Source organism: Varroa jacobsoni, unplaced genomic scaffold (genome assembly GCF_002532875.2).
Source record: "Varroa jacobsoni isolate VJ856 unplaced genomic scaffold, vjacob_1.0 scaffold_1054, whole genome shotgun sequence".
NCBI classification, from domain to species: domain Eukaryota; kingdom Metazoa; phylum Arthropoda; class Arachnida; order Mesostigmata; family Varroidae; genus Varroa; species Varroa jacobsoni.
Genome location: NW_019213956.1, coordinates 40230 through 54006, shown reverse-complemented (window position 1 = coordinate 54006; position 13777 = coordinate 40230). Strand labels below are relative to the sequence as shown.

The window sequence follows — 13777 nt, the reverse complement described above, 5'->3', positions numbered from 1 at the left end:
CGGACATGAGCTCGTTTTTCCTGTTGGGTGTGTTCATACTGCATCAGTGAATATTTAATGTTTTGTTAAAAGCTTTGTGGTCCAGAGCTTCTGTCCAGTTTTGGCCGCTCTCACAAATGGAAACAGATCAATTGAGATTGCTCCTAAGGTCTAGAAGGCAACTTTTTCTCTCTACATACTGTAGTACCCAAAAGGTTTATAATCGCAGATGCCCAAGCATTCGGTAGTCTAATACTGTTTTCGACTGGCTAAGTAAATATCGATAAGCTAATAAACTGATAGATAGTATACCGCTTAAGCGCTGAGGTTTCGGCCATACAGATTCTTTTTCGTTTAGCATATAGCTCTCATGCTTCGTTTGACTCATTTTATATGTAACTCTGCACAGTTAGCAATACGCCTAAAGCTGTTTTCGAACAGTTTGTGGGGACAGTATTACCACAGAGCAGTTACGTTGAATGAACCACTAAAAAAATGTCTAAGGCACACAAGTCGTAATTCATGAAGCCATCAAGATGGGTTGATGAGTGACCCATGCAAAGGCCCACGTTGAAGAAGGAGTTCATTTGTTACCAGATTGACGTATGTATGTAAGCCGTTACTGTTTTCGTTTAGTCATTATTCTATAGCTTCTTTTCGTTGTTAAACTTCATATACTGTTGTTTTGTTGGTTGATACTATTATTCCTGACCCAAGCCATAGGCCATAATGACACAGGCCAGATGAGAGATGCAATTGTTAAACGAAACGTACATATCACTCCGATGTATTGCTTTCGATATCACCGTATAATATAGGGAAGATCTATGCACGTGCTGACGTGCAAGCTTCAATTGTGTATCGCATACACATTATTTCATACATGCACTTAGGGAAAGCAATTAACTGTCGAGAAGGAACATCTTCACCGGCCAACCTCTACTGGTCCGATCAAGTGATGACTGTTATAGTAATTGGGTCACGCACAACGTTCGAAGACATCGCTACATCTATACAGGGAAATGGCTGGGCTTTCGTTATCAATTAAACTAAAGTTGCTGTTATGATATCGACGGAATCTCATGCTTACGCTGTTAGTGGCTACGGACATGAAGACGTCGTTGAAGTAATAGAGGCTTACCGTGTTGAGTAGGAAGCTTCGTGAAAACATTACTAACAATATGGCCTGTCAGATGTTGTAGAACTAATTATTTCTAGGCAAATAAATGACGAAATATTTTCTGTCAGCATAATTCTTCTACACGAATCAGCAGCTATCGCACAGCGTAGACTTGTTGGCATCCCTTCTGCAGTTTAGGCCATTGCGACGTTTCTTTGTAACTCGATGTAGGCTTTTCGATTGTGACATCGTATCAGGAAGAGAAATACAGCCTGATTACTTACATTTTCGGATTGCTCACTGTGAGCAAAGACCGGAAAAGGCGTAACGTTTATTTGCGTGAGAAAGGTTATATAAAAAAAAAAAAGGTTATAAAAAATATATATATATAAAAAAAAAGAATATCTTAACCATCATCGTATCCCTATCGAACTGTAGATGTTGATTTCGTCTCACACTTACCATATTAGATTTTATTTACTTCGGGATGACCAAGGACCCATGCCGCTGCGCCGACAAACTTCCATAGGTCAGCCTTTTACATGTATTTTGCAAATATCATATAGTTTTATGGTAACTATTGAACTTACCGAATAGATGGCTAATGTTGGGTTCAATCGTTTTGCTATCTATTTGTTCTAGTCATCAGAAACATCGACACAAAATCATCCCATGAATGTAAATGGGAGTGCTTTAATAAGGCTATAGTTCGAATTTTATAATTCGTTCGAAATGGGCCATGCAAGCACAACCTAAAGCATATCAAAACAATCAGTGCACGCAAAAGTTAAGTAAATCAGTAGAATTTTCTGTGATACTTAATAATAACTTTTTCTTTATTTACAAATACATCTTTATTAATTGTTGTTATGATTATAATTTTTTATTATATTTTCTATAATCGTATTATGATTATGATTATTATTATTATTATGATATTTCTGCACGACTCGCTTAATTTCGCTAAGGACGATGTTAAATACTTTTGCGGACGTATTTTGGCTTTTTTTTCTTTTTTTTTTTTATTTTTCTTATTTATTATGCATGAAACACAATCATTATTTTAATACTCGATAAATTTAACAACATATTGAAACGACAGTATATCCTGCTCTGCTTTTCGTCATGCTTCCATCTTTTCGCTACGTATCTGTAAATCTCCTTGTTTGCTGTTTCGTGTTCCTGATATCTTCGTTTTCCTCTTGCTGCCCCTGTATCCCGGATTGAACATATGCTACAGCTGCTACTTTACCCAGGAATACCCGTTAATTTATTATCAGGTATCTCTCGCCTTTAACCTTCCTGCACCTTCATGCCTATTTGACGGTCTTCCTGTTCAGTCCGGCATTCGCTCTAGATCAACATATAAACCATTCCTCATACACTAGCAGCAGCAGCAGCAGCAGCGGTTAGGTGTTTCTATTAATTGTTGCTGTTTTTGTCGATTGCGAGAGATACTCCCTCTGGTAAATTTCTGTCTGCACTGATTATACATGAGCCACTTTTTACGCTCGATAGTAGTAGTTACTACTTTCGAATACTTCCTAATTAGTTTTTGACACGAAGGGACATATGCGTGAATTATATGGCGCGTCTTGTTTCAGACTTGTTGGCTGATAACGAAAAACCGCAAAATATATGTAGACCACGATTAACGATTATATAATATCGAATCTCTTTGGCCTATTTGTTATCACCGGAGGTACGTAAATAGATAAGTGATCACCCAGAATAACAACAGTTACCTCTTCAATAATAATGTTTATTGTTTTTTGTGGGAAACACAACAAAAAGCTTGACGCTGGTGACGATTCGGTATAGCTACTATTACGCACCATCACTGCAAAGGGCATATTATCAATAAGACACTTTAAGTAGTAGCAAACACCCGTATTACTGTTTTTTCACGAAGCTTTAGAAAAGTTCGAATCGTTTTCGAATTCTAGTTGATTGTTTATTTCTCAATAATGTCCCAACAGACAGTCTTTGGGACTACTCGTTTTTTGCACCTGTACTCGATTTTACGTGCTAACGTCTTTACGAGCTACGTACCACCCGTCCTTAGCCCATCTTCGTCGCGAGCTAATATCGACTAGTAAGTTCATCACAGCGCACCGTCAAGATGTCATTTTCAGGTAGTGGAACGTATTTTCTATATAACGTAACATAACAAAAGCCACGGGCATAACAAAAAGTGTAAAAAAATATTTTCTTTACTTGTCAACAAGGTACGCTTGATAATCGTAGCCGACTATGTAATCACTAAGCAAACTAAATTCTATGAAATTCCCTCAGTAAAAGGAAATTAACAACTCCTGTACGTCTTTTTGCTTCATCCTCTACCCCTTGGCCTGGGTTTTTCTTCTTACAGACTGACCTATTCGCAGCCTTCACTCAAAGCTAATTTTTAATTCAAGAACTCTCTTCGTATATCATGCGTTACTGTACATACGTTCCTGTAAGGACTTTTGCACGGTGCCAAGAAACTAATGGAAAAATCAACAGTGACGTATTTAGCCGCTTTAGTGTTCCTTCTAACCAAGATCATCCCGAGAAGAGGGAGACTTATTGCGGCGAGCAGGGTCTTTCTGCTCAAAGCTGTTTGTAATTTCCTTGGAACACATCCTATCTTCCGTCCACTGTGGTTTTTTTTTAACAGATACGCGTTGTTAACTTCACTTCCGCCCGCGATTCATTCTGTGACACCTGTTCATTTTTCAATAATAAATTTACTACCACCTTCGGTTTATCAGGTTTTCTCACTTGTCCCCTCCATAGAACAAAGACATCTTCAAACCATCGGTGTTGCCTTGCTTCGCTCTGTCAAACCATTAACAATTCAAAATTGCTTAATTATAAATAAATGATATGGGTAATATATGAAACGACAGATCAAGCGGGGAGCAAGCGTATTTGACAATTACATCACATTATACCAAATAACTACAGAACAGTAATACTAGCTAGTACTCGTTCGTGTTCTAACTACGAGAGAACTTCGTCTGCCATCGTCATTGTCGTTACTATACGTGCCGCTATTCGCGTTACCATCAATTACTGTTATTATATAGCTTCTACTTTTGTGTGCCCCAAACAAATGAGTAGATTATTGTTTATACCGCTGTCGATATCTCTGCTGCATACGTTTGTTATGTTTTGATAGTTATAATGATGATGATGATGTTGAGCTTAAGGGCTAATATCATATCGTCGTTGTTATGTTATACTATTTATCTATGTTTTTTTTTTTTTTCTAAATCTAATATGTTTCTACACGTACACCGTATTGTTGAGTCAATCAATCTTTATTTCCATCATTTTATCAGATAATAATAATAGTAACCAAAATAATAATCAATTTTTGTGTAAAACACACAAATGATAGCATGTTTACAGTTGTTTGTTAGTCATTGTGTTACCACGAATAATAATAACAATAATAATGTCAAAAAATCATAGGAATTGCACTACAAGTGATCTATGTCATTACTGTTACTAGCATCCAACATTGCTACAGTGGTCAGGCGATGGCTATTTCTCCGTCTGTTCATTGCTATTGAATTTTCTGCGTGCGCGCCTTCCTGTTTAAGTTTCGTGTGATTTCGATCTACTTCTCTGACCTTTATTTTTGGAACTCGTTCTATTCTTATATCGCGTTAGTAGCTCCCGTCAATAGAGAGGAGCATGTGCCGCGCTACACCCCAACTTTTCCTTTTGTCTCAAACAGTTTAGGATCAACGGCTTCCAGGCACGCACCTCAGGGCCAAAAGGTGATCAAATTCGTCTTATATTATATCATAGTCGTAGCGGCGGTTAACCGGATGTACGAACTTTAGTTTCACCCGCTTGATGTAATTTCACAGATCATTATTTCGCCGCAAATTGTACGCAGTGTATACGCTACGTTACGTTGAGGCATGCCTTCATTTTACCCTTTTGCCCAATGTAATTCCTTTACCGTGGCCTTCTGTCCATTCCTGACCCTGTTCGGACACGCCTGTCTCTTTAAGTAAACCCGCGTGACCAATTCGAAACAAAGTACCTGTGATTATGACTCATAAAGAACGCTTTTAGAATTACAGTAGTCCCAAGTCACTGCGTTCTAGATATGTGGCCCCTTTCTTAAGACAACTTCAACAGCTTTTTGGCCTATTAAGGTTTACTAACTATTATAGACAATGCTGACAAACAGCGATATCGTGAATCTTGCCACAAGGCGGGATTATTAATCCGAACTGTCTCGCTGTAATCACTTCGTCGCTGGTAAAAAAACAGAAGACTAACAACGTTAGATACCAAACACTAAAGGTTAGTAACAGGAACTCGTAGAGGAGAACGCAACGTTGAAAAGCAGACGTATGAGGGCTGCCGGTGGCCATAACAGGTCGTAAGGATAGTTTTAGACTGAAGCATCCATTAGGTGCTAAATTCAAATTATCTGCCTTTTATTTTAAAATATTATATATCACTCATTGTATTACTAGGCCGACATTCGAACTGTCTGCCTGCAGACGCTGGCAGACGGAGCTAGCCATTTATTATCGGCAAACATGCTATAACTGTTAGTAATAATAATACTATAATTGATTAATATATGTATTATATGTTTATGGTGTACGCCTACTACTATTAGAACGGTGACGGATGTTAATGGTGGGTTGTTGGTTAAATCAGCAGCTGTATATAATAGGTATGTCTGCCCATTCCTCAGTCTCACTCTGGCTGCACCTGCTAGGCCGTACGTAGAACACTCAAAGTTACTTATATAATTCTTATTATTCATTCGTATCATCAGTATGGCGCTAACTGGACCACATTGGAGTCCTTTTTCGGAAGCTGTCGAAGCTTCAATGAACCATCGGCGCCGCACGAGAACAGACGTATCTGTTCATCCACGTATAGATGTGTCACACCTGACGCCATACTTCGAAACAGGCTATTTTTTGAGTGCTCACCCTTGAACGAGTACTGCATTGCGTATGCCGGAAGACTCCATATCTGCCGACACAGGAAACACCATAGCGAAGAACGAGAGATTTCAGCAGCCGAAATATGAGACGCGCTAAACATGCATTATAGATAAAATACTGCTCATCTGTTGTTATGCGATTCAATGTGTTGGCTGTCTAAATTAGTTATCGGGGCATCTACGAAATGTATCACTCGCTTGGCTTAACCGTTACCAATGGTATTATCAATCGCATTGAGAGCTATCTTTCCTATGAGGGAACAGGCTATGTTGTTTAGCGGTAAATCGGGCTCTTTACCTTGATATCTCCATCAGCGGAACCGGACACAAAGAACTCCTCATTGGGATCAAGGGAAAGACACTTGACGGCCGAGTCATGGGCCTGGAATTTGTGCTGCAAGACGCGCTGGCGTACGTCTATGATCGCTGCAATTATCAATCACCAAAAACAATTACAATAAAATTACAAGGAACCAAACCGCTAGTGTTATTACTGTACAAAATCTGAATATCTAGAAATCCATATACATTAAACACCCAGTGACTGGAAGCCTTCTTCGCTACCTCGCGATATCTGACAGCTTCTCTAGATAGAGACCAAATGCATCCTTGGACTAACTCAGTTATGTTTAGTGCACGCCACTAAATCAGCCGTGTCGCTACGTGATCAAGTAAAAATGCCTTCCTACGGTCCTCCCTTTGTACATCGATAATATTAATGGTGAAGACAATTGCCGACGGGACTGCGACCTAAGCTATTGTCTCTCTATTTGATAAACAGAAATCGATTAAAGTCTTTACTCCCTACTTCTTCACAGAACAAACCCATTTCTTCTAGCGATTGTTAACTACACCATTTGATCGTTAAGTTAATGGTAAAGTCTAAATCACGGAAGAGTCGCTTTGCCATAATATATATATTAGCTTCTGAAACAGTATCACCCTGTCGTAATCCTTGTGTATAATCTACACACCAATATCTCCTTTCTTGCCGGCCGAGATGAGCAGTCCGCTGTGCGGTGCATAGAGCAATGCGGAACAGCCATGTTCGTGACAATGGAACGAGCCGATCATCGCCTTTCGTTGGGGAAGAAGTGTGTCCCACAGACAGACATTTTTGCCATCAGAGGACTGACCGCCCGTGGCCAGCAAGGATGAACTGCCCGCAAACGCGAACTCCGACGCCTGTTTGCTGTGACACTGCGTCGTCTGATAAATGGCGATAATCATGAAAACGGAACCAGATAAAGCACTCATACATTGCGTCAAGCAAGCAAGCATGTGCATACTACCCCAGCATACTCTATCCAATTCCAAGAAGTTTACATTATGCAAAAATATTTCACGATAGATACGTAATCAAACGTAGTATTATCTGACAATCGTTTAAGGAGATACACTTATTTTTCATAGATGACAAATACTTACGAAGAATGGATTCTGATCATTTCGGGCAACTCCGACTTGCCACAATGAGATGAAGCCGTCACCATCGGTAACACCAAGCTTGTTTCCTTGCGGGTTAAAGCTCACGGAAGTCACCTTTGCCCGAGTCCCAGGAAGACGCAGTGCGCAAACGGCCGAGCTATGACCCCACTCCCACAGCTGGACGGCGCCATCTTGGCCGCCAGAAAGGTCTATTATGCAACGCAGATCATAAAGATAAAATAGTAATTTATTTGTTAAAATAAACGCAATAATGAAAAGCGTGCACAAAGGAGCGAACTGTTAACACCCCCTGCATAATAAATACGCTATGTCATATATATGTGCATATACGTATCTAGGGGGCCTCAGATTGCTTTATTAGATTTAAATGTCCCTAAAATAAAACAAAACGAAAACAAGTTGTTATGGGTATTCTTATTTTTATATAAGCTCAATCTAGAAGGCTTAGTTTACATCGACCATGAAAGATAATACCAGCTAAACGTCCTCGTAGGGACCGCTTGTATGATTCGATGCACTCCACGTTATCTGAAATCACGGCTCTACATAGTTCAGCGCTACCACTTGACTACCTGAATACGGTATTTCAAAAAGTGGCAAGCTGCTCAATCCCCTCTAAGCCAACTGTTATTTACATCCAGCGCTTTCACGTCGGTGCTCAGACCCAAAACCCAATGACAACTTTGCTTCAAGGGCCGCACCGCACAGCGACTTTGTTGTTTGCCACTTATCCGTGGGTTCTCTGAGCCGAACACGATGTGATGAAAAAAAGTCCTTAGCACGTCTTCCGCACCCCAACATGTGACCAGTATATAAACTGCGTTTGTTATGAACCTGAATCTCTAGCTGTTGAGTCAATTCTATAATGTAAGAACCTTGTTCAAACTCTGGCTTCAGAATGCCTCAGACGGACCCGTCGTCAGTAAACTGAGTCATCAGTGAGGAGATCACTTTGAGATTGATTGATTAACGCGGTCTACGAAGTGCCGTAACGGCCCAAGTCTTTCAGTGGAAGAGACGAGGCCAGGATCTTTGTTTCAAGTCACGCGAGTATAATTTGTATGAGTGAAAAAAGGCATATACACATAGGCGGCGAAACTGATAAGCTCAACATCAAGCGAAAATCGAAAAATATGTTTCATATTAAAAACAATTCACTATACTATCCAGCATTTCTGCTCATTACTTCTATAGTAGCTCATGCGAAAATTTCGCAAAGGCCTTATTAGGACGCTAAGACCTTCGGCTTAGTGTTACTGACTGATAAATAATCGTAGATTTAAAAAAAATGGCGTGGAAAAAGATACAGACTCAAAGGCAAATCATGTTTTATAAGCTTCTACCATTTTCCCTGTATTGCCTATTACGGTGCGGGTTAAAACTCGCTTCTGTCACCATACATTTTTAAACAAAATCATCTACATTCCACCTTACGATATTAGAATTAATTTTCTACCAGACTCAAGAATGTACCCATATATTTTTGCTATTGCTGTCTTCGATTTGTAGCGTATTTACATTATAATTTGTGCCCAGTTTAATCACGTTTGAAAAACCGAAAATGTAAATAGCGGAACAATCTTTTTTATACGCCACAGTCAGAATCAGCTGAAGGGCATCAAGATGTTCCTTGCGTTAGAAGCCATACAACTACACATATAATCCTATCTCCTAGTAACGAACCCGTTGCAATTGTCATTTGCAAAACGTACGCATCGCGTTCCGTGGTGCGACCCTTAGCTGATTTCTTTGAAACTTTGATCTTTGTATCGCAGCGCAAGTTTAACTTTCGAACTGCATTACACTACGTCTCCGAAACTGCTTGTAAAAAGTTAATTTCGATAATTTTACCGTCACACCCTCTACTCAATCAACGAGCTGAACGACAGACAACGAACGCCACTTTCGCAACGAGCCACTTTCCAACAAACGTTTTACCTTACGCTCTACAGGAGAAGGTCCCAAACCGATGTAAAAGTGTACAGTTGCTCTATTGCAACGCACGTACCTCTACGTGTGAGCTCATACGATCTCAGTCTCATAATGGTACCTTCATGTTTAAATAACAGTCTGAAGAAGAAAACAAGTCTGAATGGGTTAAAGAGTTGATAATAATTTCATTACACATAAGCCACGTGACCTTTGCTGAGATTTGTAGCGCGGTAGTATACGGTGAAGGAGAACATTAGGGGTACGAAGACAGAAATTATTACCTACGAGCTAACTGTGCAGAAACACGGAACCTTGGCATTACCAATAGACTCTTGTTGTGTTTAACCATAAATAAGCAGTTATTTTTAATATACCTAAATAAGTAATTGGCAAGTAGCAGGAATGGTGTTCATATAACACAGTCATACAGCTTATATACGCGTTTATGGTTAACTTTATCACGATAGAGTACACTGAAAATCGAGGAAAAAGGCTGCCGGCCACAACTTACATAGATTTGCCGAGGGATGAGATGCCAGACGCCGTACTGAATCTACCTTGTGCTTTTTCAGCTGAAATTTCAGTCGATAAGAACCAAGTTAGCATCGTTTTGAAAGCCGCCACGTTATCTTGTTTTATTTTTTGAAACTATTTCTCAATTAAAAATAAATAAGGCTAAATCCAAAATTACTATCGATAACAGCCGATGTATCAGTTAACCGACCCAATTTGTTGTTTAAAAAAAGAAGCGTGAAAATAGAAAGCCGTTGTTAGTGCCATTCCTGCTTTCATATAGAGATACCAAAGCAGGAAAAATAATCAGTATGCAGCTAGATAGGCACCGTGGACGCCGCGTTAACGTAACATAACGTTGTTGAAACGATTCCCAGCGTAGCATTTGTTCCCATTAGTTTATAAGTATCTTACCCGGCAGGCATTTCTCAAACATAATCCCTTCCAGTTAGTTGTCAGGTGTTTAGGACAATAAACGGCATAATGGTCAATTATTGGTACATAGCAGTATTAATACTGCGATACTGTTGATACATAATTGACAAGTATCTTTTATGGGTCAGTGTTCTATGAGTGTTTTCGAGCGGTCTATTACTATGACGGATCGTCGACTTATGCTCGAATTGTTTCATAAACAAGAAAGTCATAATCATTTGAAGAACGATTTTACAAAATACCGTTAAATAAGAGAGAAAGCAGTTCCGAATATTTTGAGTCTTCGGCGCAAAATTGTTCATTATTTAGGCGACAGAAGATCAAACTCTAGTTCTATAATAATGTATTGATAAACCGACTGAGAAACAGACATATGTGTTGCACACAGGCGAGAAAAACAAAAGGTCGAAAGGCCAGACTTGAGACGATCCCATTTTTACGAATTCGCCATTTGTTCCAATCCACAGATTACGACCTTTCATATGTTACGTGTTAGGAATCAAGCGCAAAAGCAGTATTCGTAACTAATAGACAAACCACACAGAAATGCCATCAAATAGAAATAAAGGGGAAATACTCGTATAACGGGCAGGCCAGTCATTGGAGCGCTAAGGCGCTCACAGCAGCGGTAGCAAAAAATCAAAAAGACCAGGTAGACGGACCGAAAACAACGAATGTTGAAGATGCAACTATAACTTTCCAGTGAACTAACCGTACGGCAATGATTTGTGGTTGCAATGGATCTAACCTTGCGGTACTTTTCCATCGAAAGCCCTAAAATCACTTACAGACGAATCTACGTATATTACAGACACTCACAAATCCTGCAGTGATTAATCGCAATGTAAAAAGCTCTTGTGATCATTTATAAGCAGTAAACGAACAGCTTAGTAAGAAGGCCAGTGGTAGTTAGCAGCAGTAAGGACAAAATGGGGACTATGGCAAATAAATACATAGCATCCAAAGGAGAACTCAGTCCTGTGCGCCTCAAAATTCGTTGCGATCACATGAATATACTGATTTCATTTTTTAAGGAATGTTGTATTTGCAAAAACAGTCGTAAATCTAAATACCTCAACAGAAGGCCTTCCGTTGGGGGCGGCGACTTTCTAGACATCGAACAAAAAGCAAAGATTGGTGTTCGGTTAATCAGCGGTACAATATAAACACAATTACGTAGAGACACGTCTATCTCCACTGAAGCAACGCGTCACTTGAACCGTCCCAGACAAGCGAAGATTGTGCCATTAGAAGGTGTATTAGGCAGATAATATAGAGTTAATTATAGGATAGAAATAGTTAGATGCTCCTTCTAAACATAATGCTACTGTAGATAGTATGCGATCGCTTATTAACACAATTGGGGTGGCGTTTTTCACATACCCTCGTATCATCACACCTTCGACTGTCGTCTTGGCTCACCCGAAATCAATGTTTTAAGAAACTATCCACAAACGGCAATGGATTATATAGTTTGATAAGCTTAGTCACAGACATATGTTAAGTTGAGATATATTTAGAAGTGCTTTAAAAGACTCCAACTTCCTTAACTTGGTATAATTGCCTAGATGCTTCGGCTGACGAATTGTTACACCTGTAGCCTACCTAATCCTAGGTACTAAAATGCAACGTTCATCTATGCGTGTGTCTGACATGCGGTTGTCTATTATACTGTATTGACTTATTCGCTAAGATTACAAATACACAATGAACAGATATCGCATTTTTTCCGTTCGTCAATGATTCTGCAAGGAGATTTCGTTTGGCGAAGCTGATATCTATCAATACCGGTACAGATAGTAGCACACATTGAATATCCCGCTTTTTTCTTAAAATACTAATGAACTTCCTTCTTCTTGATTCCCTTTCTTTCCATCTATCTGGACGAGGCCTGAGTTCGAATTGTGGCTATGGTGACGTAGACTATTCACGGTTTGTTTAATGATCGACTATGGACACGTAAATGGACACGATGACATCACACGAATGCGCAAGCATTGACACGGGTTTCATGATCACAAATAGAAATGGTGACACACAAATCAAATAGACTTCGTGGAGGCAGTAACGGACAGTGATCTTATTATTTATCAGAACAATGACAGAAGCGCGACCGTTGACGATGTTTCATGTCGACGAAATGAAAGTACGTCGGGCGTATTTTCTCTACTCACCGTTTTCACCATGAGTCTGCTTCGGGAGAGCACAAACTCGCAGAACTGCGGGTGTTGGCTCCCCGCGAAATGCAGGTTCTTCAAGTTCTAAGTCCGTCATCAAGAGGGCAGCATGCGAAATCACGTTTATTATTAATAAGTATACTGAAGCAAATTTAGTATCTGTATGCGCTGAAGCTTGATTAAAACTAGCATAGCTTTTACGATGGAATAGTCATAGAGTAATAATTGAAAAAAGAAACTATCTAGATCTTTTAATTACATAACGATCAACTTTTGATTTAATAAATGACTTGTACACAATTTTCAAATATTTAAACCACGCCTTCTATAAATATGCATTCAATACATGCGGTCAGCCTTTCAGTATAGTGTTACCAAAAAATAATTGAACAGTCACTGTTACGCAGCGACCGCTTGTAAAATTTCCCGTCACTGCGGACGAAGCGGCTGAGTACCATGACAAGTTTGTTATGGTTAGAATCAGCCGCGGATACACGCGATAAGTGTCAGTAGAAACCAGAGCTCGATTTCTACTGCTAGCATTCAAACCTATGTCTTACGCTGATGAAAAAAAAAATGATAAAACAAGTATGCAATTTTACGTACAATATTGCTTTTTCCGTGCGAGTGAACCGAGCTGATAATCGAGTTTGATGGCAAAGGGGCGAGAGGTGTGGTGACGTGCGAGCCGACGGTATTAGCAGCTGGACCCAACAGCTGTCGGTCGATAGGATGCTCGATGACCAAATACTCGCTTCCGCCTGCACCTGTCGCATCATGACTCCTGCCGAATTAATGGTGCGCGCGCAGCAACGATTTCCGTTAGAATCAATGAAATCCGCGGAACGTCGCATGAGGATCTACACTCGGTTAGTATGAACTTCATTACTGCTTTAGCTATTGCCAAATGAAACTGTGTTACTAGCAGTTCTGATTATTCGAACCTGTTTAGAATATCGAATTCGGCTTCATTGTCTAGCCATCCAACATCATCGAGAAGTCCTGATATGTCGAGCTCCTGCATGTCTTTAGGTGTAGCGACAGTGATAACTGATGTGCTTGCGCTACCACGATTCACGCAGAAGGCCGAGATACTTTCCTGATCCTTGTGTATCACCCGTATTGGACGGATTGCCGTGTTTTCGTCTTCGTCCTCCACTCCGCTATCCGCCAGCTAAATTACAACGAACAACAATGCACGAG

The 13777-nt window shown here is 39.9% G+C and overlaps 1 protein-coding gene across 3 annotated transcripts in view; it reads right to left on the bottom strand.

Moving 5' to 3' along the window:
• Positions 1 to 1904: 1904 nt before the first annotated feature.
• Positions 1905 to 13777, bottom strand: part of Rbcn-3A (rabconnectin-3 alpha) — a 31925-nt gene continuing 20052 nt past the window's right edge. The window contains exons 22-30 of one of the 3 annotated variants that reach the window (XM_022843291.2): positions 13519 to 13748; positions 13181 to 13358; positions 12572 to 12658; positions 11471 to 11506; positions 9961 to 10021; positions 7497 to 7705; positions 7043 to 7277; positions 6367 to 6494; positions 1905 to 6097 (exon numbers count right to left, since the gene is read on the bottom strand). In XM_022843291.2, coding sequence (XP_022699026.1) covers positions 5891 to 6097; positions 6367 to 6494; positions 7043 to 7277; positions 7497 to 7705; positions 9961 to 10021; positions 11471 to 11506; positions 12572 to 12658; positions 13181 to 13358; positions 13519 to 13748 — 1371 coding nt within the window. In that variant the 3' untranslated portion in view covers positions 1905 to 5890. The remainder of the gene's footprint in view (positions 6098 to 6366; positions 6495 to 7042; positions 7278 to 7496; positions 7706 to 9960; positions 10022 to 11470; positions 11507 to 12571; positions 12659 to 13180; positions 13359 to 13518; positions 13749 to 13777) is intronic. The other 2 variants (XM_022843292.2, XM_022843293.2) reach the window with 2 other exon arrangements.